This window comes from Numenius arquata, chromosome 1 (assembly GCF_964106895.1).
Source record: "Numenius arquata chromosome 1, bNumArq3.hap1.1, whole genome shotgun sequence".
NCBI lineage: Eukaryota > Metazoa > Chordata > Aves > Charadriiformes > Scolopacidae > Numenius > Numenius arquata.
In genome coordinates, this window is record NC_133576.1 from 75,272,576 (window position 1) to 75,298,841 (window position 26,266).

The 26,266-nt window shown below is 36.6% G+C and overlaps 1 protein-coding gene across 1 annotated transcript in view; it reads right to left on the reverse strand.

Moving 5' to 3' along the window:
* Positions 1-533: 533 nt before the first annotated feature.
* Positions 534-26,266, reverse strand: part of CUL4A (cullin 4A) — a 40,223-nt gene continuing 14,490 nt past the window's right edge. The window contains exons 8-20 of the mRNA XM_074159985.1: positions 25,079-25,161; positions 21,899-21,966; positions 19,141-19,259; positions 16,358-16,550; positions 14,833-14,937; positions 12,965-13,075; positions 12,540-12,625; positions 11,409-11,516; positions 10,075-10,188; positions 8,783-8,888; positions 3,717-3,889; positions 2,692-2,844; positions 534-2,166 (exon numbers count right to left, since the gene is read on the reverse strand). Of these exons, the coding sequence (XP_074016086.1) occupies positions 2,071-2,166; positions 2,692-2,844; positions 3,717-3,889; positions 8,783-8,888; positions 10,075-10,188; positions 11,409-11,516; positions 12,540-12,625; positions 12,965-13,075; positions 14,833-14,937; positions 16,358-16,550; positions 19,141-19,259; positions 21,899-21,966; positions 25,079-25,161 (1,515 nt within the window). The 3' untranslated portion in view covers positions 534-2,070. The remainder of the gene's footprint in view (positions 2,167-2,691; positions 2,845-3,716; positions 3,890-8,782; positions 8,889-10,074; positions 10,189-11,408; positions 11,517-12,539; positions 12,626-12,964; positions 13,076-14,832; positions 14,938-16,357; positions 16,551-19,140; positions 19,260-21,898; positions 21,967-25,078; positions 25,162-26,266) is intronic.

Sequence of the window (26,266 nt, forward strand, 5' to 3'; positions counted from 1 at the left end):
GGTTATTTGGGGGGGTAATACAGTAGGGGACCCAAGGTCATGTATCACAGAAAGACAACCTTCGTTATTTCCACTGCTTGTGTTTTTAATTGCCATACCAGAGTAATTTGGCCAAAGAGTTGTAGTCTATGGCAATTAAGAAAAAACGCACATCTTGGCATTTTTAATCAATTAACATTGCTTTGTAGGGCAGAACCATTTCAATCATCTTCAGGATAACACCACTGCTTTTAATCTGTTGTTGGAAACCATTGAACCAGGGAGTTTGAGTTCAGACAGGGAAGGTGGTACATACTCACTGCTTGGTATCAGTTACTGCATACTACTGCCAAATTTCTGTGTGGATGAAGCCTCTGGCCGTTACGCTTCTGTGAGGCACACACTCCTCTTTGTTTTAAAAGTCTATTAAGTTGGATCTGATCAGCTTCCATATGCACAGAAAGCAAATTACAAGGTGAACGGTATAATTAACACTAAGGAACAAACTGCACAGAGCAACTGAAGCGCCGCATTTTCACAAAGGCTAAGAAATTAATATTTAATAAGCATCAAATATTTTATTTGCATTAACTGAAGATTCAAATATTAAAATAAGTCTACATTAAATTACAATATTAAATATGTTTTAAATACAATAAACTAAACGTGTTTAGTTTCTAAACACAAAGGGAACAAAAATAATTCAGAAGAATGCAATACAATTAATGACACCAGATGACAGAACAAGGACTTTAATATGTAAATCCACAAGATGTCAACTCTTAGCAATGTTTACTTTAAGGAGAGGTGGTGGCCTTTTAATTGATGCACAAAACCCATGTTACATAAACTTAGTAAGGTATCTCTCAAGAAAATATTGCTCAGTTAAATTTTCATTTATGCCATGATCAAAACTCCTTTGGTAGCTCTTTTTCAGAATGAAAAACACCAGTATGCAAATCCAGAAAATAAACATGAGTCTTTTAAGTATCACCATAAAAGGTGTCTTCCTTATAGTTACAATTATCTAACAGATCGACAGTGTCTTTCAATTCTTTAATTCAAGTCAACATACGTATATACAATATGTAACAAAGTACTCACAAAATCCTTAGTCTTTCAAGACAAAAAACTATGCTTTCACGATATCGAGACCATAAAAGTATTTTTTAAAAAAAGGTTTTGTTTTTTAAAGTGGAGCACGCTGTACAGTAGGTTCCCTGCATGTTATTTTCAAGGTAAAACTAAATGTTACGGCAATTACATAAACAGTGATAAACACCATTTGCCCTAAAATGAGGTAGGGCCTCTTTGACTCAGACCTAATTTTTGCCAACCAAGCAGCCGAAGTAGTAATAAAATAATAATCATCCATATTTTAGCTAAATAATCCAACATACTCACTACACACATGAATGCAGTTGTCCTCTTGGCACTTCAAGGATCTCACTTCAAAACCTGATTTATCCAAACCAGACTGAAGTTTATAATCATTTGAAAGAAAATTAATTAAACACAAGTTTAAGGGTTTTCATGGTGCATAATTTCAAAAATTCAGTGTATTTCAACAACACTGCTTGTACATAAGTGTTAATCAATTAAGTGTTTTTAAAAAGTTACCCAAGTTGTCACTGTAGCTAAAGAATGCAGCATATAGGGTCTTTATGGATGCAGGTAGGAACACATAAACAAAGAAACCAGACTTGCATCCATCACAGAAGTATTTCTCACACAGGTAATTTTACCTTTCCATCCAACTTTAATGACAGTGTTAAACAAAACTGTAAAACTACATTTTGAAGAACCTAAAAGAACTAAGGAGTAACTAAAAGAAATAAAAACAAGACGTAAATTTTTTTAAGGAGTCTTGACAAGGATGATCAATTAACATGTCATTTTGCTTCTCTTCCACAGCAGTGCATGCAGCTGGTTGAATAATATACATCAACCTGAAATCCGCTAAAAGGAAAGTCTGGAACAGCATAGGTATTCGGTGTCCTGAAGATATATGTGGATGATTTTGGTTTTTATTTTTTTGGATTTGTTTTTTTTAATTTTTTTTTCTTTTTAAGTAAAAGAATTTCCTCTCCATTATGCAACATAGTGGTACTGATTGGGGTTGTCTTTGTCTCTTTCCATATAGTCTCTGTCAATGAGAGATTCAATCCTCTTTTTCAAGTCTCCAGGCTACAAGAAAATATGAGATTAGTAGAACAGTTAAATATATTTGCATTTATATTACATTTTGAAAAATAGGACTGCTAATAGCTACGTAAGAAAATGCACCACAGTAAATGAATCACAGGAAGAGGGGAGATTTAGATTAGATACCAGAAAAAAACTCTTTACTGTGAGGGTGGTGAGGCACTGGAACAGGTTGCCCAGAGAAGCTGTGAATGCCCCATCCCTGGAAGTGTTTAAGGCCAGGCTGGATGGGGCTTTGAGCAGCCTGGTCTAGTGGGAGGTGTCCCTGCCCATGGCAGGGGGGTTGGAACTTGATGATCGTTAAGGTCCCTTCCAAATCTACCCATTCTATGATTCCATGATATCTAAATATAATTTCCTACTGATACTCTGGCTTATTTCTGTTCACCTACTCATTTTAATACCTTAATATTTGGATTTCATTTAAACATATTTCGCATTTCTCTTACGGACATTTACATATTTTTAGATAATCCTAGCATGGTTTGAGTAACAAAAATCAGTTACCTTTACAGGAAATTTCAGTTGATTATACAATTCAGAAACAAGGAGATTATGACCAAGAGTTTTTCTCATCTTCATAATTCGTACAATAGCAGCATCAATCTGATATTGCCTGTCTTGAAATACTCTTTCAGTTGTGCTGACCTGTTCCTCAACCTGAAGAATAATACAACACCACAAATCATATCACCTTTTATTGCTATATTTTTTATCATTTGTATTTCTATAGTTAACCTTTCCAATGAAATGAAACTCATGTATTCTTATTCATCTTTGAGACAGATGCATGCCCTACTGCATGCTAAGAACTAAGTGATTCTCAAGTGTACTGCTAAAGCAAGCCAAAGATAAAATTAAGGATAATGTAAAGAAAAATATACCATATGTCTTATTTAAAATCTGATAAATTAAACAAGATCTTAAAAAACTACTTCAGATTTTTCAGAGAGCACCTAACAGTTTGACACCCCAAAAACAGTAGTCTTCTGTATCAAACTGCCCAACTCCAATCTGACTTTCAGGGATTTTAATATGCAAAGGCAAAAAGGAAACAACTCTGTTAATTAAAACATGTCACCTGGTGTCAAGAATTTAGGTTCAAGTACAACAAGACATCCACTGCAAAAACAGGAAAAACCCTGACTTTAATAACTCTCTTACCCACTAAATAAAGAAAAGAAGTGATATGGTGACATTTGATTTATGAGTACTCAATATAGTACCAACACTTCAGCCATACCATGAAAACATCTAAGATGGACTGAAACATCTACAAGATCCTATCAGTTTAACATACAGGCATTTAAATTTGAAAGCATAGGAAGGAACCTAAGTTGCTTCCATTTCAGTGAGATTTAAAATCTTTATTGTCTCTGCGAGTCATCCTGACTACCAAAAAATTAAATATCTGTTTCCTTTCTCCATATGCAAAAACTGTGAGAGGAAACACAGACATTCTCTCTCTCCATGTGGGACATGGGGATAAACAGTTAACATAAACAGGACGAATGCAAAAAATAAATACATACTGTTTCTTTCATTTGGATTTGGTTGATCTTTATTCTAAACAATTTATGCTTGAAATCACCATTAAAGATGAATTTATCTCCATCTTCTACATCCTTGCCCTTTGGATTTTTAATCAGTACTCGTGCTTTTCCACAAGCTAAAGACTGCAAGGTTCTTCTTAATTCACTGTCCTCTGTAAAGTAGTACAAAGTATGGGAGAAAGCAGAACAAAATATTAACACAAAAAAATTTTATGTGATTAATCTAGAGATACAACTGAAAAGTTACTGGGTTTATGTTAACACCTTCTTCCTGCTCAATGCCAATTAGGTAACAACTTACAGCCTTCAAACTTGGTCTCACAGCTTTCACAGGTAAGCGCTGAGAGCATACACAGAGCTGCGCATGTCAGGAATACAGACTCAGGCTCATCTCAGTGAGCTTTCTACCCAGAAGTACTTTCAGAAAAGATTTCACATTAACATAAGCCTGGTTTTATTGCTTTAGTTTTGTTTGGTAGTAACAGGACTTCAGAAGAAAAGCAAAAAAAAAAAAGAGTCGATAACAAGGAGTCACCTGTTTTATGATTTCATCACTATTTTTAACACACACCAGAAAATACATGACAAAATAAAAGAACAGAAGAGAAGTCTAAATTGATAAGAAGATGTTTTGTGAGAAAGCAGAGCTGACAGCTCTTAGAGTCACAAACTTCCCCCTCAACAGGAAAGCAGTAGAAACAAGTGGGTGAGGAGAATTTTATCTAGTAAGATTTAAAGCTAAAAGCATTTAGGCAAGCAGATAAAATGAAGTCTAAACCATTCTAATAATTATGTTGCAAAGTCTTGTATCAAGATTTTGCATTAAAACAGCCCCTGCAGTCTCTAGAATACTTTTATTCACATTATAAAATTATCACCAAATGTGTCAGATCTCCTGAACAGAATTTCAGTCTAAAAATGGAAAGAAAGGTTTTGCAATCTAGTGCTGAAGTGCAGTGTAGCTGAGTAAAAGATTAACACTATTATTCTTTCTAAAATACTTTAACTTTCACAGAGAGTGACCTTTTCCTTTTTTTTTTTTTTTAAGCTTCCGTCTGTTCTATGACTACTAAAAAAAAACCTTTAGACCACATGGGCAAAGCAGGCATTTATGTTGTTTCACACTTTTTGGGTGCTTCGCCTTCAGTAAATGCAGATTGTTGAGTTGTGTTTTGTCCAAACAAAGGTTGCTGTTCAAAACACTCGATATATTTTGAAGCTTTGCTTCTGCCCTGCGGGTTAAAGTATGCCAAAGGGAAGGAATCTGCAATTACCTACCAATCACTGAAGTAAAAGTGAAAACTAGAGCTCCTAGAGGCATTCTTGATAATGAGGAAGGCAGGTAAAAACATGGAGTATATTTGGACAACACATCTCAAAGGAGTACAGTTACCGAAGAGAAGGTAACTAGTATTTCTTTGAGTAACAGCTGATGCATTTTCTAACCGTACTAATGTACCAAGGACAATCTTATCTCTTTAAAGAGACTGGTGATAATTTATTGTAAATTTTATCTAGACTAGAAAACACAAGTTCCGACTATGGCCAGTTAATGCAGATGAAGATGGTTACATCCCAAAGGGGCAGAAATTCATGTGATGTTTTGTTTTTGGTTTTTGTGGGGTTTTTTAGTCATGTGGTAATTGCCCATGAACTACTCTTCCACTTAGCACAAAGAAAAATCATGAGTGTAACTTTTTGTCTCCCAAAAGTGTATGTATTTTGTATCAGATGGAAATGGAATATAAAGATACAACAGAAAAAGTCTTAAATGCACGTAGAGACCAGTTGCCCAAACTGTTTCAATTCCCAGGGGTTTTGATATCCAGATGCACACTTACTTTATGTGCAAGATGTTTACAAAACTAGTAATACTGTAAACACTGCAATGTAGCTAACACTGAACCTGCATAAATGAGTAAGTGTCTGGACAGCAGAACCACAGAATATATCATATTCACCTCTGTAAAATATATATAGTAGATAATGAATGTATGAAAGACATATTAAAGAACTGGAAGTCTGACCGTGGCTGTCCTGTCCTGCCAAGTGCAACACTGAACACAGGTGTTATTTTATGAAAGTGCTTGCCTAAGCGACTAAAAGTTTTAAGTCATATTATCTTACTAGTCTCTGCCATAGTATTATTAATTAAATAAAAACTGCACCCTGCTCTTTCTCCTCGCCTCATCCTACTGCTTTGTAAAATCTCCAATAACTTAGAGCTCAGGGACTTCCTGAGATGTGGTTTCTATGCATTGAGAAACCTTCAGTGTTTTGCTCTTCCTTGAATTCTGTAAACTTCCAGCTTTTACAACAAGCTGTTTAGTTTTCACCCCCATGTGCTCATTTTGTTTTATGCCCTTTAACTTTTTTTTTTTTAGTAAGAAAACAAATCCCTACTCGCAGATTTCAATTTACCTCTTGGTCTATTTAGTTTAGTCCTAGCACACTTAACTGTTCTTCCTAAAGAAGCTGTCCCATGTTTTCTATCTTTATTCCCATTCTCTGAATTCTTCTTGGATCTACTATATTGTTTTTAAATGGTAGAGGGAGAAGTCTGATAAACCCTACAGACTTTCTAAAACACTTCAGTGTTCCAGCAGCTTTACTCCCTTTGAATTTAGACGGAGCCCATCAGTCTTGTCCAGGTTCCCTCTATTTCAAAGGCTTTCTTACTTCCTAATAATTCTAGACCTTCTTCCATACATCATTTTTTCAAGCATACATTGGAATTCTGCCTGTCTGTCTAGCCCTGCACATGGTGTTTAGATTATTTAGAAACAGTTTCTATGGCAACCCAAGTTTTGCCCTCCAGGATTTCTACCACATCCAGTGTTATTTGTATCCGTAAGCCAGGACCTCTGGTTCATCCAGGTCGGTCTTTGAGAATCTGGCTGTCAGCACCTCTGTCCTTAGTGGTCAATTCACCAAACAGCTGCATCACAAATTCAACTACTTTTTCTGGTAACTGAATCTCTGTCCTTTTGCAGCTAGCCAGGATACCAGCCTGTGGCAGGGTACTGCTGAGCAAAAGGATTATCTGTGCAGCAGGAGGCAGGAAGGGCGCAGCATGGGACCTATTTACAAGATAATTTCTGGCCATAAGAGTTCCTTTTCCTTTAGAAGTAGGCAGACTGCTAGATAGGATTGGGATCTCTCAAAAGCAGCTCCAAGTGCCTCATGTAGGTAGAGCCTGGGGGAAGACAGAGATTTTGTCATCCATCCTGGCCCCACAGGAACCCTATGGACCATGAACTGTCCTCATTACCTGCATCCCTGCACTATTTCCCCACAGGGGAGAGAAGCACAGACGTGGCAGTGAGTGCAATGACATAACATAATATAGATAGCTCCCAGCTATCAATCAATTCTATCCAGCTGCCTTAAAATCAGTCTACTGAAATCCTGTCTATTGTGCTAGAATGGAATGGATTTCCCTGCAGCAGATATTATCTGTTGCTGCCAGGTGGTCAAAATGCCAGCTTCAAGGTACAGCAATACGAGATGAGAAAGCAGGATCTGGATCAGGCTTACATGAACTTCTGTTTGTTCTGTAACCATTGCACTCTGAGCTAATGAGCCTCCCTGGACGATCCTGATGCTTACCATTCACACTGGCATGAGCTTTCTTCAGCTCCCTTAGCATTAATGGAGTGGATGACTAAGCAACCTGAAGCTTTGAGACTGAGAAGTTGGAGCACCCGGGCTGCACTGCCTTCTGCAATGCATCATTCTGCCACAGGGATTCTTGATATCCCCGTTTTACAGGACTTTAGTAAATATATTTACAATATTTTAGTACTTCTGTATGTTTATATACGAATACTTTTTCAGCACTGGCTGATTGTGTTGATGAAGGTGATCAGAGGGCTGGAACATCTCTCCTGTGAAGACAGGTGGGAGAGTTTGGGTTGTTCAGCCAGGAGAAGAGAAGGCTCCAGGGAGACCTTATAGCAGCCTTCCAGAACTTAAAAGGGGGCCTACAGGAAAGATGGGGAGGGACTCTTTATCAGGGAGTGTAGCAAAAGGATGAGGGGGAATGGTTTTAAACTGAAGGAAGGTAGGTTTAGATTAGGTCTTAGGAAGAAATTCTTTACTGTGAGGGTGGTGAGACACTGGAACAGGTTGCCCAGGGAAGTTGTGGGTTCCCCATACCTGGAAGTGTTTAAGGCCAGGCTGGATGGGGCTTTGAGCAGCCTGGTCTAGTGGGAGGTGTCCCTGCCCATGGCAGGGGGGTTGGAACTAGACCATCTTTAATTACCTTCCAACTCTAACCATTCTATGATCTTAAGATTCAACATGTGGGAGGCTACTGGGTATGACCTGCTGGTTAATGCAGAAGTTCCAGAGAGTAAAGAGATGATAGCATTATCCATTTTAATGCCAATGGCTGTAATTATTTCAAGGAAGTGTAAAATTTCAAAAGAAATCACCCAAGAGCATAAGAACACAGAAGGTAGATACTGCCCATGGTTAAAAATAAAACCCAGTTTTCTTTGTCCTTTCTGCCTTCAGGTTTCAAGTGCAGAGGGAGAGAGTTACAAAGTATACACCCTAGAGGACACCCTCTTCACAAACCAGACCTATGGTACAGCAAGGGAAAACAGGTGGGCAAGCTCTGAGAAGAGTTCAATTGAAAACTCTCTCTTGAATCACCCCAAAATGACGGCATTCTACAACAGATCATTTTCAAAATATAATATTTAAAACTATAATGGAACAAAAATAATCTGTACACACAACAGCCTATCATCACTTAAATTTTAAGAATTGCAATGACACATTTTGTAAATCTGATATGTTGTTAGTAGTACCATACACTACACAGCTCTTACTCTTAATTTTGTGAAGCATCTACTTTATCTACACTAGGAAGTACCAGCAGTGTGTTTTCCTCATCTCTTTTGGTGTCTATATACTATTGGCTCATAAAGTTTGTTCTAATTAGTGGCAAATTTCTTAAAATTAGGCATTTATATACCAAATCATAATTGGCAATCACTTAATTAATGAATTTAAGAATAAAAAAGTATTCTTCCTACCTACACCAGTAGCCATTTTAATTTCTTCAAAACTGAATTCATCTCCTTCATTAAACATAAGCAACACTAATGTCTGAAAGAGTGACACTTGAAATTCTTTCTTTCCCTAAAAAAGAAATATCAAATAATTAGAAGTAATATTGAGAGCATTTTCTATTGTATCCAGCAAATCTGACAAGTTACAGAAGCTATACGTTCTTTTTTTCTCCTAGAAGAAGAGATGTACATTTTAAAATGCCTCTCACACAGAAGAATCTGCCTGAATGCAGTATCGAGGAAACAGGTTATTTTTAAAACCTCTTTTTTTTGCTCCTCTAACAGTAGCAATGCAGCACACAGCAGAAACTCATTAGAATGGACTTGTATTTACTTCACATCATTTACTTCATTTTAATGACAATGTATGGAATTCTGTCTTTGCCACCATCAATAGCAAATCTCTTCATGCTTCACCCAAGTTTCATTTTATAGAGATGAGCAAACTAATCAAAAAGAATTCTTGGCGTTGGATCAAATATGAAAGAAACAACAGATAGTTTTAGTTTACTATAATACAGAGTGATGGTATTATCAGTAGCAGAATGTTTGTACAAACAGGCAATGAGAAGGAAATAAATGACTCAAACTCTTCAGCCATCTGTAAACACTTCTGTCAATTGACAACTACAAACCCATCCATTTTATTGTTATGTAATGCCTAAACCTCCAAGTTTCATATTCATGATGAGTTAGTAAAAAAATTCAATTTTTTTTTCCTTTGGTCTTTGCTCTGGCTCAATTAAACTGCATTCTTAGCAAGATATTCCATGAGACAAAACAAAACGACATTAAGAAACAATGTGGTTAAGACTTAAATAATTCAACAAGCATTTAAATTTTAACCACAGTCATTACATCACTAACACACTTCAGTCTCTTTTTGAATGTGTGAAGCATTCTAAGTGTCACCAGTATTTCATTTCCATGATCAAAACAATTCCATATTAAGAATAGAAAGATGCTACATTTTTCCCCGTCATTAATTCTTGCTGTATTACAACTAACTTTATTTTAATGAGCAACAATTCCTAGAAAAGACATACAAGTGCTACCAAAAGGCATCACATTGCTGTCTTCTGTTAGCTAAGTAGTGTTTGAGTTTAATTATAAAAAGCCGACTTTCTATACAAGATAAGAGTATTGAATTGTGATCGTGTCCCCATAAAAATGTTATTACCTTTATAAAAAAAATACAATACTTGACTAGATTCCAAATAATCCCAACAGGCTAAGCACTAAACAAGCAAACTTACTTCCTTAAATTCCGCCTTTAGGACAGCATGCCCTAAGGTGGTCTGCCACTGAAGCTTTCGACCACTGTGTTTTCCCAGGTAAAAGGTTTTAAACACCTCTTGAAGCTTTATCATCTGTAAAGCAAAGAGAAAGAAAAGTTTATTAGTGTTATACGAGTGCAGTGATGCCAGACGATTTCACACATGTAATTTCTTTGGTCCTCCTCAACAATTTTTCATAATAAGTGTTTTTGTGTGAAAACCTAAATCCAAAGAGAAAAATTCTGCTCTCAAGTACGCTGGCACTATTATGCACAAAAGAATGCCTCAGTTCAAGTATAGCTTTTAATTTCCTTCCCCCTCCTTTTTTTTTTGTCTGTTTGTTTGTTTTAAATAAATGTAAAATAACCCCCCTGTAAAGGGTTATAAACCTCAAAAATAAACACTGGTTTTGTCCTGGACTTTGATTCTGACCAAGAAACCACAGGACAAAAAGCATACATCTCCCACCTGTACACTGTTACCATCTGTAAGTTCTTCCTTTAGTTTGTCCTATACAGATTCAAGTCTGCTTTCAGTACTTTATACCCTCTTATGTCCAAGTAAGAGGTTTTTAGCCCTCCATTTTCATATGGTGCTCAGGTTGGATCCTTCCAAAGTAGTCTGCTACTAAGGAAAAGATGCCACAAGAGGAAAGGCACAAAAGCTTCCACATCTTCTGCAGTGAATGGGAACCTTGCTACCACCTTTGGCCTCTAAAATGCTTCCCACATTTCAGATCCAGCAAGGTATTGGAGGAAATAGGACTCCAAATACATATTTCAACTTAAATCACTACTGATAGGAGCTTTGTAAAAATCTCTCAACTTGGAAACAATCTTTTTTTCAGGCAAATGCCATTTAAATGTCGGGGCTAGTTTTGGGAGACACATTGCAGGGAACAGAATTCACAGAAAAAAAACAACGTGCAGCAGCATAACTATTGGCTAGAGCAAAATGCCTAACCAATGTAGTTAAAGATTGACTAAATTAAGATGAACCATCCAGTTTTAAACTTTTAAGTGCTTGACTGCAATGTTAAATAGGATGCTGATTTTATTTTAATACTAATTTCAGATTATTATGATTATTGTTACTAAAAAGGTGAAAAAACATATTAAGTTAAACAATCACTACAAAAAGGTGGATTTTATCCACTACATTTTATTTTTTGCAATTTTGGAACATTTAAAATGAGATAAACCTCTTAAATATCTCGCAGAAAAAACATTAAACGAAGACATTAGTTCACCCTATGATAGTGATTATGATACCACTCCATAAAATGCATTTAGAAGGAGAATTGAAACACTAACCTCTGAATTTAAATGGACTTCCATTGGTGTATAAGTTGGCCAATACCCCATAGTTAATATATTTACTGTCAGGTCTATATTTCCTGGGTCACTTTGGTTCTGCATATACTAAAATACAAGAGACAAAAAAAAGAAATTATTTAAGTATACTGTTTGCTAAATTAGAAAATATATATACTTAAATTAGACATTTAAAGTTGGTGGAATAATGAAAAATTTTTACAGGCCACATCCTTGGTTAGACATGCTCTATCAAGATTTTGAATTTCATGACTATTTATTGCTCCCGTCCCAAGTTTCAAAACATGGCAAGTGGTTGGAAGCAAAAAGAAAAGTACAACATGCCTTGAGGTATCCTGGACCACTGTCTTTACAGGGTGTCAAGGTCAAAGGAACTTAAATCACACGCAAATAAAGCAAAAGAAAAGCTTTTGATCAGAAGCCAGGGCAAGAACTGTAAGATCAAAAGGATCCCCTGGGACTTCCATACGTCTGTTAGACAACACATTTTCTTATACTTTGAGCCAGTCAATCCAGGCTGCAAAGGCTGGGACAGAAAAGTCACTAGAGTATTTTATTACAGGAGCAGGTGTCCTAGGTCAGATCTCTACCCCAGTATCTTGTCTTCAACAAGGCCCCGAAACAGGCACTCGGGGAGAAGTGCAACTGAACAGGGTGAGCATATACAGTATTTCCTCCAAGCATTCCCTTGGTTACCAACAGGTTGGAAGCTTTGGAGCCGAGACACACATGGTTGCTGTGCACTTAGCAACCTTCAGAGAGTTTCTCTGGTGTGGGTCATTCACAAAGAATTCATCAGTGCTCAACAGTTTATAGAATGAAGGAGTATGGACTTTAAAGGATGTCAGACAACTAAATTATTATGCGGTGTTTAGACTGTAATTTACTTAAAAAGGAATGAAATAAAACTGTAAAATAAGATTATTTATTTAACATCTATTCAAAGATAAATTCTGTTGTAAAAATAGAACTGTAAATAGACTCTGTTGCTATGATCAGGACCTGCTCAAAAGCTGTTTCACTTCATTTAGGTTAATCCAAGGTGTAACACCATTAAGTGCTTCCCCATCACTACTGAAAATGTAGCACACAAACAGAAGCTAAATGTACCTGCTTAAACTGAACCATGACATCTTTTGACAGTTCCATGTCCTTGAACATGCCTTCCAGTTTGCTGGTAAAAGCAGCGCCACATTCTGTCACACAAATTAAAGCAAAGGTCCCACAATTACAAAGAAGCACAGAACAAGCAATAGAGGTTTAACCTGAGACAGTTGAGCCAGATTTGCCAGAGTCCCGAGTCCCCACAATGAGGTACATGTTTTAACGACTTTGCTCCTCTGTAGGAGCACCAGTAAATGCACCAGTCACACATCTAAGAGGTCACCCCAACAGTTCTCACTGAGCACAATGAAAATTGTTATATGCTCAGCTATTACTTAAAATCTGGCTCGTCACTTAAAGTATGTGAAAATAAGGATCCCAATTTACATGCCAAAAAGCAATAAAAATTTAACAGATGTGAAGACACCTACCATGTTTAAGCTTTGACAACATGGACTTCTCAGCATCAACTGATGCACTTTTTCCAACCAGCAGTCTTTTGGCCAAGTCTTTCTTATAAAATGCCTCAAACACATCTTTACCTGTATGGAAATTGAAACAAAAATAAAGTACAACTGAAATCATACATTCGATTTGCATAATTGCATTTCAGGTTTGTGACACAAGCCTTTCTCATGACCTGCGCAACAGTGCGGAAAAACATGTAGACAACTTGTTCTTCTTAAATTTTAATTATTTTCTTAACATATTTTGCAAAATTTTTACTTCTTTCTTTCCTTTTTTCTTCCCTAGGAACATGGGCTTCCTTATATTTCCCATTGGATCAGCTGCAAATCACATGAAATTTTTCTGGGGTCCAGAAGAACGTTCCCCCTCCAGTGGTCTGATTTATTAAAAATTAAAAAAGAAAAGAAAAAGGGTTCCTATGTATTAAAGAAATATCCTTTAAAAGCGTAAGGTGAAGAAAAATTGTCAGAAGCCTTCTCACTTGGTTTGCCAATAGCCTGTTGAAATAAAGAAGTCATACAGGCACCCACAAACTTTCACACCTTAAACCAGAGCTTCCACAAATCTTTTCTATTGATAGTGAGAAGATATCAGCAAGTTGTTTCACTTCTAAGAGGAAGAAATTCACTGTCACTCAAGGTACTATTTGTGCTGCCTACAGTAGCCCCTCCTAATTCCTTGCAAACATCTCCCAACGTAGCAATTCCTCTGATACTCTTCTTCCTTCTCCATCCTGCCCTCTGGTAAAGGGCTGTTCCATGAAGCAACATCAAGACACAATTAAAAAGTCCGGTGCCCAGAAACTAACTACTAATTATCATCAGCTTTTAAAAGAACTCTTAGGCACTAGATAGCTCAAAATAAATTTGCACTTTTAGCTCAGTACTACAAAAAATATGAGGAGAAAAAGAGTTGGTCAAAATTTCAGATTAACAGAAATTAATCTCTCAGGCTGACAAATTGCCAATGATACTGTTTTCACTCACCATCTCCATCCAGCGCCCTTTGCATTTGACAAAAATCATGATGCAAATGATATTACTTTATGGCTGATTTCTTGTCTGCTTTCCCATTATATAGTACTTGTTTTGGATTTTATGATGAAAGAACCCCACAGATCTTGGAACAAACCAATACAGAATTGGGTAGTTCCTGCTTATTCAACCGCAGCCCAGGATACACGTCCCGCTTCCCTCAAAACAGTGACTATGCGTCTCTATTGGACTCAACCACCTTTTTTTTTTTTTCTGACATCCAACCTAGCAAAAAAAAATCTCCTAATACATTTGCTCAAGGGTTTTGCTCAGATAGGGACATACATAAGGGAAGTGCATTTCAAAGGCAGTAAAACAAAGCAATAACATTTTCTCCCATCATTCTGAGCCCTCCTCTGTGTTGATTCTTGGCCACAATGAGAAAAGAGAAGTCATTAGTTGCCGGGTTTTCATGTGCTTTGCACCTACAACATACTGAGGTGCTCGGGGAAGGGAAAATCTGTACTAACCTTTCTGTTCCCTGTCATTAGAGGAGAGGCTGTGGTTACAGATATGGTTAATGTATGTGGAAAAAAACCTTCCCCACCAACAGTTCTAACTCTTAGGTCTCCACTCACAGACTGTAAAAGGTCTGTAACTCGCCAGTCTCCATAGAACAAGTTTGTCCTCCCTGCTGTATTTATTGTGCTCCTTCATATGTAAGGCAATCTGAATTTAAGACCAAGTCTAGCAGAAACTCATGCTAAGAAAGATCTCTTACATTCAGAAGAGTGCAGTTCCACTAGTAGCACGGAAAACATTTTTAATTACGGAAACTGTGAACAAATATTTCTTACCATGAATGAATCTAAATATGATCATGATTTTGTCAAGGATTCTTTCCAGCTCTTCATCTGTTGCTTCTTTATTACCAGCTCTTAACTTGGAATCCACATATTTTGCTACAAATAAATAAAACAATTTAACAGCTTAAAAAAAAACATTCTAAAATCACCAACTTAAGCGCCTCCCATTTGAAATATTACTATATATTAAATTATACGATAAATGCTAAAATTTCTATTTTCTGTTTTCTCACCCCTATGTTCAGTGGAATGATAGCGCCCTACTGTACTAATGCCATAATAGAAAAATGTCACAAAAAGAAACCATCCAAGAAAAATAAAAGAGAACACAGTAAAATCATTAAAATTGATGCATTAAAAGTTCCTACATTTTGTATAATAGCCATAGCAAGCAAATTACTTGTTGAAAGACAATGTTTTGGAAGTGTACAATGCGTATGAATGTATTTTATGAGAAACAGAAACAAACAACACAGAGGACAATATTTTTTTAGACCTTTATCACATCCCTCATGCTCCTTGTTGGGAGTATACCAAAATTTGAACAGAAGCAATGCTTTCAAGTTAGTAGCTTCAGAATGCCAGAAATAAGGGTAAGCCATGAGTTTAGCTAAGTATTTATTAAGCCACATTAATATCCTTATACAACCTTCTGTGTAAGAAGGAAACCTTTGCAGTAGTTGAAACACCACATCCACAAAATGACAGCAGCCTGTATCATGGCTATAACCTGTATCACTACATTGTGCAATTTGTCCTACATAAAGTTGGTTTTAGAAGGAAGGATGAAAATAAGTTGAATGAAGGCAAAAGAACGTACAGAGGAAAAAAAACCCAAACAACCTAGGAGCGGGATCTTCTCCTGGTATAAAATGCCACAGCTCCAGTGGCTGCAGGCAAAACAGAGTCAGAACAGCTTTTGCCATACCAGGGATAAACCCAGTAACAGTATTTTAAAGATATTTTTTATTATTTCTCCTCTTAATGAGCACTAGTCCCCCCTTCAAGGTAATGACATTTCCCCCCCCCATTAAAACTCCTTGTATCTGAAGGCTTTAAAATTGTTCTCCCGGTTTCAGCCTCCAAGGCAGATGGGCTGTAAGTACTCCTTTCTGAGAAATCTGTAACGCCCAAAGAATTCCTCTACTACCACAATTAACAACAGTTCCCTCTTTTTGCCACGGCTACTCTTCCCCCTAACCATTTACTCCACTCGAAACACCAGCATTACGCTCTCTGAGCGGTTGTTAGCCCCAGGCACCGTGCAGGAAGCAGAGCAGAGGGACAGCAGAGGTTGGCATGCTCCGTCAGGACACCGCGCACACGCCTAACAGCACACCCAAGCTTTTTCATCCCGCAACGCTCCCGGGTTAATCTTTGCCTCGCATCCCAAAACCGAGTCTCCTAAAGCAGAATGCGTACTGCATCCACTATTGCAACTAGCACACTCAGCAGCGTTATCTTATCATGCTTTCTACAGAGTTTTGAAATATTTTACAGAAAAATATTTTTGTACCTATCAATTCTGCAGGCTTATTTGGTCTCTTGTTGATAAATGTTTCAAAGGACTCCTTCATCAAGTTTATAAATTTTTCATTTTTCTGAAAGCACACTTCTATGATATGGTCCACTTTATCCTTAAAATCTAGTAGCTCTTGCACCATATCCTTGTCTTTTTCAGGATTAACCACTATTGTTGTCCCAAAGTTCTGTAAAACAAACACTTTTTGATAATAAAATACTTTAGAGTGCTACCTATCTCCCCCAACAGACACATTCACCCTTATAAAATTTATAATTAGAAAGAATAATTTATTTTTTTTTACAGAGCTACTTATGTGACTTCAAGTTTTCAAAAAAATGAGATGCATTGAAATTTAAAATAAAAACCCAGACACACATTAATGGATTTCGAACATTAGTGTTTGATTTAAAGATTATACACATTTAAGACAAATCTAAAAAAAAAAAATACACAGCAGACATGACTGTAAAATGTGCAAGTTTACAGTTAGATACAGAACTACATGATTCAAGTAAAAGAAATTATATGGATACTGTCTCAGAAATGTTAAGTGTAATGGAAAACTTAGCGCTATTTTCCTTAAATCCACTAGAGAGCTCTTTTGATGGAACAGGTGGCAAAAATGCAACTGCTGCTCATCACTCCAAGATTTCTCTTTCAGCAAGGGCTTAAAAGAAAAAAAACCTAGCTGACTTGCAATAAAAAAAAAACAAACCCAAAAACTTTCCCATTGGCAACAAGCAGCCACAGACCTGACTTTCTTTTCTTGCTCCTACATTTATTATCTTAAAAGTCAGAGACACAATACCATTTGTCTAGTGAACCAAAATACCCTGTAAGGGAGGATTTTAGCTTACTGGACAATTTACAATTGCTTAGTAACACTGATCAGTGCCCTAGACAGAATGACCACTTTTCCAAGGTGAGAAAGAGAACATCTGCACAGTAGCAGCAGAACAATATTCAATCAGCATATTTTCATCAACTGAAGTATGTTAACCACAACAACAGTCAAAGAGAGATGGGGAAATTCCTCCCAAACCTCAGAATTTCCACTTCAATATCTGATTATCCACTGTGATCTTTCTCAAGTAACATTTCAGAGTGAAGCAGGACAAACACAAGGCTGCACAAGCTCCTTATATTCAATAGGTATATCACAGAATGGTTTGGTTTAAAAGGGACCTCTGAAGATCATCTAGTCCACCATATCTTACACTTAGCTTAATTTCCCCTTCATTAACAGCATTTGGACATCTCATAGTCTCTATCAGTTACGTTAATAAATTGCAGGGCATTCTCTCCATTCTACAAATGGCAAACCAAGATACAGAAAGTTAAGTGGCACCTCTGAAATCATAAAAAGGTGACTAAAGTAGAGCACAGACTTTCACACCAGTAACTCAGCACACTGTGCTTTTTTTTTTTTTACACTGGCTCACAAGATAAAAGTTCTTGAAGCCTCACTTTAAAGCATTCTGTCATACAGAATGTTTGAAAGGAGGAGATTTACTCACACTATAGAAAATGGTTTAAATTAAAAAACAAAGCCATACAAAGTCTGATTCTGCAATACATAGGGTATGACAAACGAACTTAACTTGCTGCTGTTAAAGGTGAGTTTCTGATTCACCTTCCCTTATTTTCCTATCTGTCCTGAACTCCTGCTTCTTTCCTTGGGCCAGCATCAAGACTTTTCTGTGAGCCATTCTAGCTCACTAACCCTGGCATAAAACAACCTTGGTCAGGTACTGCGTTAAACAGATCACAAAAGAGTCTGTGGAGTGCCAGGCAGTGCAAGGGTTAAGCCAGGATCATGATACAGGAGCAAGGGAGATGAAAGATTATTCCTTCTCGGCCACGGCAAGCTGTTCAATTGGCCCAGCTGCTTATGTATCCACAAGCTGCATATGGCGACACTGGATGACACCGTGCAGACCAAACTCCACCTTGGTTGTGGGGGCAGAGGGGAGACTATGTCCCACTCACGTGGGCTGTGTGCTAGTGTGCCACCCAGAGCTCCAGACACAGGGGTGCAGGAAAGACACCTCTGAAATGAACTGATGTTGTGCACTTAGTCCTCAAGGTTGATGAGTGCATGGGTGATTCCAGGGGAGAACTACCACATGGGGAATTATCAACTCCAGAAAGAAATACCTTCTGTGAAACTTTCCTGCTTTCATCTTGCAAGAGCACTGGAGCACAAGTTCTCTGGGGCAGCGTACTACATGCACATTATGCCTAGCAAAACAAACCTGAAGCATCTAAATATGACTTTGATGATGGATTATTTTCAAGAGGAGCATTCCATTCAAAATAGCTTTAACATTCATCAGCGTTGCTGCGGGTTGGTTACACCTGGCCCTGTTAACCTGCACTAGAATAGCTACATTCTGATGTTCCACCGACTTTGCAGATATGTAAACAGTTGAGTGTATTTGCAGCAAAACACAAAATGTAATACAATCCAGCATACTCTAAACACATGTGCACGTGGCTCTATTTAAAAGCAAGTCAAACCAAAATAATCTCTTGTATAATATCCAAACCTATAAGGAAAGCAATTTCCAAGTAGGAATTTAAAACCAAAACTTCAGTGTTGCTGTTTCTCATCATGTGACTGTTATTGGCATGAGGAAAGCATTAACATCCCTCCTCATATTTGCTTTAAACAGAATTTTGATGCATACACCTACATATTATTCTTGGTTTTGACAGAAGAAGTACATGATGACAGCATAAATTTTGATATTAATAAGAGATCTTTGAAATACCTTGATGTATTCACTCCAATGTTGCAAAAGGATCTGCTGCCCACCTTTTACCCGGCTGAACAGCTGGTACGTCTGTGTCAAATCTGATATTCTATTTTCATCAAGTAGGTTGTCAAGTCCTGAAAAAATAAAATTAGAAGAAAGAGAAAATTTGAGTACAGCTCAATAAATACAGTTAGAAGGATATTAGAAAAATGTCTATGAAATACATCAAAAGACAAGACCCTCCAGTGTGCTTAAAAAGTATGAACTTTTTAAGACTAAATTTCTGAAAGCAAGTGACACACTCAGGGTTAACATGTCTTCTTTAAACTGGCTGAAATGATTTATGGTGTAATATTTTAAAACTATTTCAACTGAAGTACTTTCCCGAAATGATTACTATAAACCTCTTGCAGAATGTTTATGAACAATGCTTGATTTGAAGGGTACAGTTTTATCACAAGATCTCATAGAACCTCTAAAGAATGTCAGAAAACAGTAAGCTAAGTAAACTGCCCCAAATTTAAAGTAAAGATAAATACTGTGCAAGGCTTTTTCTGCATAGCATTGAGAGCCATGTTTTTAGATTAAGAATGTGCTATGAGTTCTCCATGCTCATACCAATGGAATAACACAAGACTACAAATTCCTTCCAGGCAACTTTTGCCCTTATTAATTCACCCTACGTGAGACTAGGATTTGGACTAATGAATGGGGAAGTGAAGCTCAAGGCAAAACAGGAAGTATAACAACTACATACACCTTCTTGTATTTGAGAATATGATGTAGCCCCAGTGCATTCAGAGACACATTGTCTGGTGTTGGTAACAGAGCTTTTAGTAATAAGGGAGGGGAGCATCAAAGACTTATGGCATTTTTAAAATCCAGAAAGCTTGTTTTCACAAAGGTTGACAATTCACATCATCAGTGTAGCTGACATTGTATAACTGTCCTGCTTCACAAAATATACTTAATTCCAATTTTAAAATGGTATTTGATTACAAAGAATTTTCAATCACTACCAAATTATCCCATTTTCTACTATTTCCTTCATCTTAAAAATACTTTCACTGTATGTTTCTGAACACTTAAATGTTCAGAAAGGCAACCAATGTTCAAGAACGATGCCAAGTAAACTTTTGCCCACAGTGAGATATGAGAAGAATGAGCATACTTTAAAAGTATATAGAGGACAGATTACAAAGTCTTGAATACATGTGACTGATGTTCTTTTGGCATTGAACAGGGAATTAAGAAATGCCCATTCCATCACATCCAAGCATCACTTCCTGTCCATTTAAAGACACCAACACACTAACTGCTTTGTAATAAACTAGATGATAAAGTTCAACCTTGCTCTGGCATATAAACTCTGTGATTGAAATAAATACTTTGTCACATACTTGACAACTGAAAAAGACATACAGGAAAGTCCTCTGACGCAAGGCTTCACACAACCTCCATAAAGCACTGCCACAGCCTTGAAAAATTTTATTATCCTCACAATGAAAAAACCAGTATCTAGTCAATGGCAGTTGTAATATTACAAGAAAAAAAGTTTCTTATACATACCCTGCATTTGTAAGCTTTTCCCCCCCTGTATCAAACTGACTACATCACATGCCTTCTCTTAAGGAAGAAAACTTACAAAAGACAGTATCATCTTCTACTTGCACGGAATACTAGGATGTTATAAGTGAATTACAACGTGCCCTGGATCAAATGAATGCAGGAAGTTATGCAAGTCAGGTGATGTTAGACTTATTTTTTTTTTTTTTTTTTTAAGTGCAGACATAGAATGCAAAAGCTGATCCAACACTACTACAGTCCTAAAACATAGTAACCAGAAAAACATACAAGTGTCTCCATATCCATATTTATGTGGATGGTACATATACAGTATAAACCAAGGAAAAGTTCAAGTTAAAACAAGACCACGTGCTTTTTGGTTAAGCCAAATGATAAACAAGTGTGTCACTGGAGAAGTTACTTAAAAATAATACTTGCATTAAACAGCAAGCAAATATTATGTACATCAACAAAAAAAAATTATTACCTTCTGTTTATGATAAGCTTAAGAACAGCTAAGATGGAGCTTATTTTTATAAACATAGCTGAAAACAGTAAAATAACCTATTCCCAGAGTACTTGAGAAAAAACTGTGAGCATATGTCTATCTTAAAAGGGGAAGAAGAAAGAAGTGAAAAGGGTATGTATAACAACCCAAAGGAATTAACAGCGTGGACGTGATGGAGCATGAAGATCCTAGACTACTAGGGACATCTGTTTTGCAGCAGTAAAGGAAACAAATATTTAAGAATAATTTGCTAGAAAATCTAAAACCAAAAATAACGCTACTGCAAGAAAAGGAAAAGATCATTTGAAGTATTAAAACATCAGGGAGTACTTACCAAACCCAGAAATTCAGTGAAAAAGAGAAGGATTAAAAGTTAAGAAGAACAAAGAAATGGTGATTTGAAGTCACTAAGATCTGAATAAGGACTTCCTAAGAAGACAGCAGCTCATACCTGAAACATTTACAGGGTTAAGCAACTTTTACAAATATGGAATTATATTTTAGATATTTGCTTCCCCATATAAAATTTATTTGTCACAGTGCATACAACAGAGTTATAGGGTTAGTTTTCTGTATCTGTGGAAATTTTTTCCATGGTTAATATACCTCCTTAAATGAAATCTGTGGAGCCTCTAGTTATTGCAGAGTCCGAGAATCTGTTGCAGAGATTACATTAAGTAAAAAAAAAATAAAAAATACCTTTTTGCAAAATAGCTGCTAAGTGTTCTCCTAGTAGCTGTTTCTCCACACATGCAATCAGTGGTTTCCTAAATAAGGCAAGAAAAGTATATTAGAAGCATTAGAGGATATGGGAATTGCCTCCTGTCAGAGTGCATTTGTGAAAAACTTTCATTATAATACAAAAAAATCAACAATTTTCTACTTAAAACAGAGACTATAAATTAAGACAAAAATGTCACATGTGATATAAGTCACGAAAGAAAACAATAAACCATGTATGTATGTAATTGAAAAAGAAATTCAGGTTTGAATACTAAAAAGCAAGGTCTTACACAGTAGAAGATAAAAGCTTAGGTACCAAAAAATCAATACAAAAACGCTTCTGGAAAAAAAAAGTCAAATTGACATTTTCTTGGAAACAAACAAGCAAACAAAGAAAACAAAACAAAAACCTCCAAGAGGTTGAACTCCAAAACAACACAATACATGCTGGTGATGTTCAAAACTCAAACTTTTCATATAATTGTGTTATATGCCTACACAAGCATAAATTGAGCTAGAACTGCAAGACTCAAATTTGCAAAACATTTTAAATTTGTCCTTGAATTTTCCCTACTTTTTACTATTACTGAAATATTTGTTTGATACATTCACTTTAGACAGAACTTAAAAATAATGGTAAGCTTTCCTTTCCAACCTCTACAGCCTAAAAGAAGAAAGAAATACCTGAAGTGCAAAGGGATAACTAATTCCAGCATTTAAGCTTCTTCCATTCTCTACCATACAACAATAAAAGACAAGAAAATTTTATAAAACTAGTTCACAGACCCTTAATTTAGGTCTTCTAGAAGAGAGGTGCTGGACTCAGATTGATGGAAGCCATTTATGTAGCAACATCCACTTAATGTCCCTGCCTTTGCACCACCTCTCCCCAACCACCCCAACAACGATTTGCCTGAACTTCCATACAATACACAGTTTTAGTTCCTTCATCTCCAAAGATTAAATTAGAATTCGGAAATGTTCAGAGAAGGGAACAGGGATGACCGAAGTATGCAGCAGCAGCTACAAGAAAAATAACTGCATGTGTTAGGGCTCTTCTTTCCAGGAAAGAGATGACTTAGCAGGGTTATAGTACATTGACAGGCAGGGAAAATGTGGAAGGGAACCGACTGATCGCTCTCCCTTCCAATGCAAAAGCTGGGATCATCAGTGATGGTGTTGGGAGCCTGACTTAAACAAAAGGAGCCTATTTATCATGTGCTGGCTAGTGCACTGGTGGAACGCTTTGCCAAAAGCTGGCACAGATGGAAAAACTTATGTGAATCCCAGTGAGACAGTGCAAGTATTTGAAAGGTATCCAAACAGATAAACCACAACAGGTTCAGCAAATACCCTGAGCTGAAAACAGGCAGATAGTAGGAGAGTATCAGGGCATCACATATACTCACTCTATTCCTTCCCTTCAGTGGTTGTAGGCAAACATGAAATATCAGTTAACAGACCCTTGGTCTTAACACATCCAGCCATTTTTATGGTTACTTCCCTATTTCCTGAAATTTCCAACTACTGCTACCCACAGCTGCTGACTGTCTCCAACAGTAGGAGTTAAGGTTGTATAAAATACCATCCTTTGCCCCAGAAGACCTATTCTGCTTGCAAGGGAAATAAATAAGAACAATTTGTCTGCTTGAGACCGAGGCAGAGCACTATTTCCTAACAAGCAGACAGCATGAGTATTTATCTTGCTGCTAGCTGACGAATGAGCCTGAAGGTATATACATATATACATACCTTCTGTATGGCCTCAAAGTCATCTACTGACCAACCAGGAGACATGTTTAGTCTGGTCAGCTGTCCAGAAAGAGGCATGTACTGATGGGCTGAATAAATCCCTCTATGGGCTGCAACACCACACACTCCATGTGTTGCATAAATCTGGTTTTAAGTATTTTGGATGGTGTTTCCCATGACCATTTTGTCCTGGAAGTATCATTTTCATCTCAAGAGCAAACCCAGTAACTAAATTTAACATGCTTTTTGCTCTTTTCATGCACACCTGGAGAGACAGTGTGACCTGAGGACAACTCAAGGGCACCAATTTTAAGAACTACTGTTTCTTAATGCAAAAGAAGGAAATTAGTGTGAATTCTTCTAAAAGTAGGTTTCTAAGCCCTTAATTAAGGACAAGATTCAAAGAAAGGACTTGATGTATATCTAGACTGAAAATATATCAACATATTTTTTTAACTTAAACAGTAAATAAATATGTATATGCTTTAACTTTATACATAGAAATAGTTCCATACATTCTAGTGTGAGTAATTTTGCCAGAAAAATCTAGTTGCCCTGCAATCAGCATTTACAGGAAGAAGATTCAAATTCAAATATGTATCATGACACACAAAACATGAGTGTGAGTGCATATATATATATATAATATGTCTGAAGAAAATAAGTTTAAAAGATGCTTCTTATTCAGTTATCCTTTTAAGACCCAGCGAAATGCCAACATGTCATCCAGAAAAATAAAAATATCTTCTTTATTGATTGTTAAGTTCTTTATTAACAAAAATGCAACAGCTTACTGCAGGACAAATTATATATGGATTTATAGTGTGTCAGTGACTCTGCAGTACTTCCTGAATGCACATTCTTACCCCAGAAAAACACACATTATTACTCAACACCCAAGGGAAAAAAGGACAAGGTACCTTGCACGATACATTGGCAGCAGCTGCACCAAAGCTGACCTACTGTTAAGTTCACATACCGGACTGCTCATGAGTGATGTTCATGTCCTCTATCCTATGCCACAATTTAACCTTTTCTTTTCTTGCCTAATGAGTCTTTCTTTCCCTCAAGCGATTTGTGGTTAATGTTGTCATCAGTACATGAATAGCTAAAACCAGCTGCTACTTTGATAATGCAAATTTGAGTTCTTATATAAGTTTTGTTAACTTCAGTATACACTGATAAACCTTTCTAGACAAATTTCTCCCCTCTTACTCAAAGTATATTTTCTTTTTAAAGAAATCAGTTTTGATAAAAATAAACTCTTGAAAAAACCAAGCTATATCACAAGCACTGCCAACAAGATAATATCTCTAAGATACAGCAGAAAATCTGTGTGACACGGATAATCACACATGAAAGATGGTTGACTTATATGCTAAGAAGGACAAAATTTGTACTCACTGTGTGCTGTGGTCTAAATACGTTATTACTCTGTCTCCTTCTTCTTCCAAACGTTTATTAACATGATGAAGATATTCTGGGACCTAGCCAGACAAGAGAATGTCAAGTTCAAGTGCAAAGGTATGAAAGGCAGATAATCTCATCCCACGACAATTATTTTAAACCATAAATTTAAAGAGAATACAAATTGGAAGGATGATCGCACGAGAATGTTGTTACATTAAGTAATAATCATTACATTAATTAATCTATATTTTTATTAATCAATGATACTTTATATTAAAAGTATTATAACTGCTTCTGGCAGAAAGGAAGAGAAAAACAGAAATCTGAGGACTTTTCAGGGGAATTAAATTTTTTCTCAAAACCTTTCTGAGCTAAGGTAGCCCTTAAAGTATCACGGAGCAGATTTTCAGTTGGTGTGAACCATATAGTTCTATTATTTCAATGTCAGTTTCTCCAGTGGAGTATCTGTCCCTATAGAGAGTTGTTAACACATTTAGCACATATTAATTACAACACAGGTAAACTAAGGCTTCCAATGATGAAACCAATTATGCATTACAGGTATATACTTACATGTATGCACACACATACATATGCATGTAGATGCATATATAGGTATGCATTATGTGCATATGCATAAGTATGTACATGTATATACTGTGTAAATTATGGCCTTAGTTGTTTTGTATTTTTCCACAGCTTTCCACCATATTAAAGCAGTAAGACTCCTGGTCTCAAAATCTGTGTCAAAGTTTTTCACCTCGGTCCCAGTGGAACACCAGGGAATGAGGTGAATGGAGCAGGATTAGATGTAAGGATTCGCCTCAGTCCAATGTAAACAAGCGTTTTCAAAATGTTTGTAGTGACTCAATGTTAAAATGGAATTAATAAAGGTCGTCTTCTGTATTTTAGAGCACTACGAAACACATACGTTTTCAGAGATAACCACATTTGCAGGCTGCCCACTGCAGAGCATAATTTTATCTCAGGAGGACAGAAAACAAAGATGTCTTAAGTCTATTTAACTAATGAGGAAAATAAATAAATAAATACAACAAAATAGTAAAAAAGTAAACTCTTTACTCAGGTATTAACCACATAGTAAAATGATGCCAGTGGATATTTTACAGCTCATGGGCAAAAAGAGTATCGATGGCACACCTTTTAAGCTTTTTGTGGAAA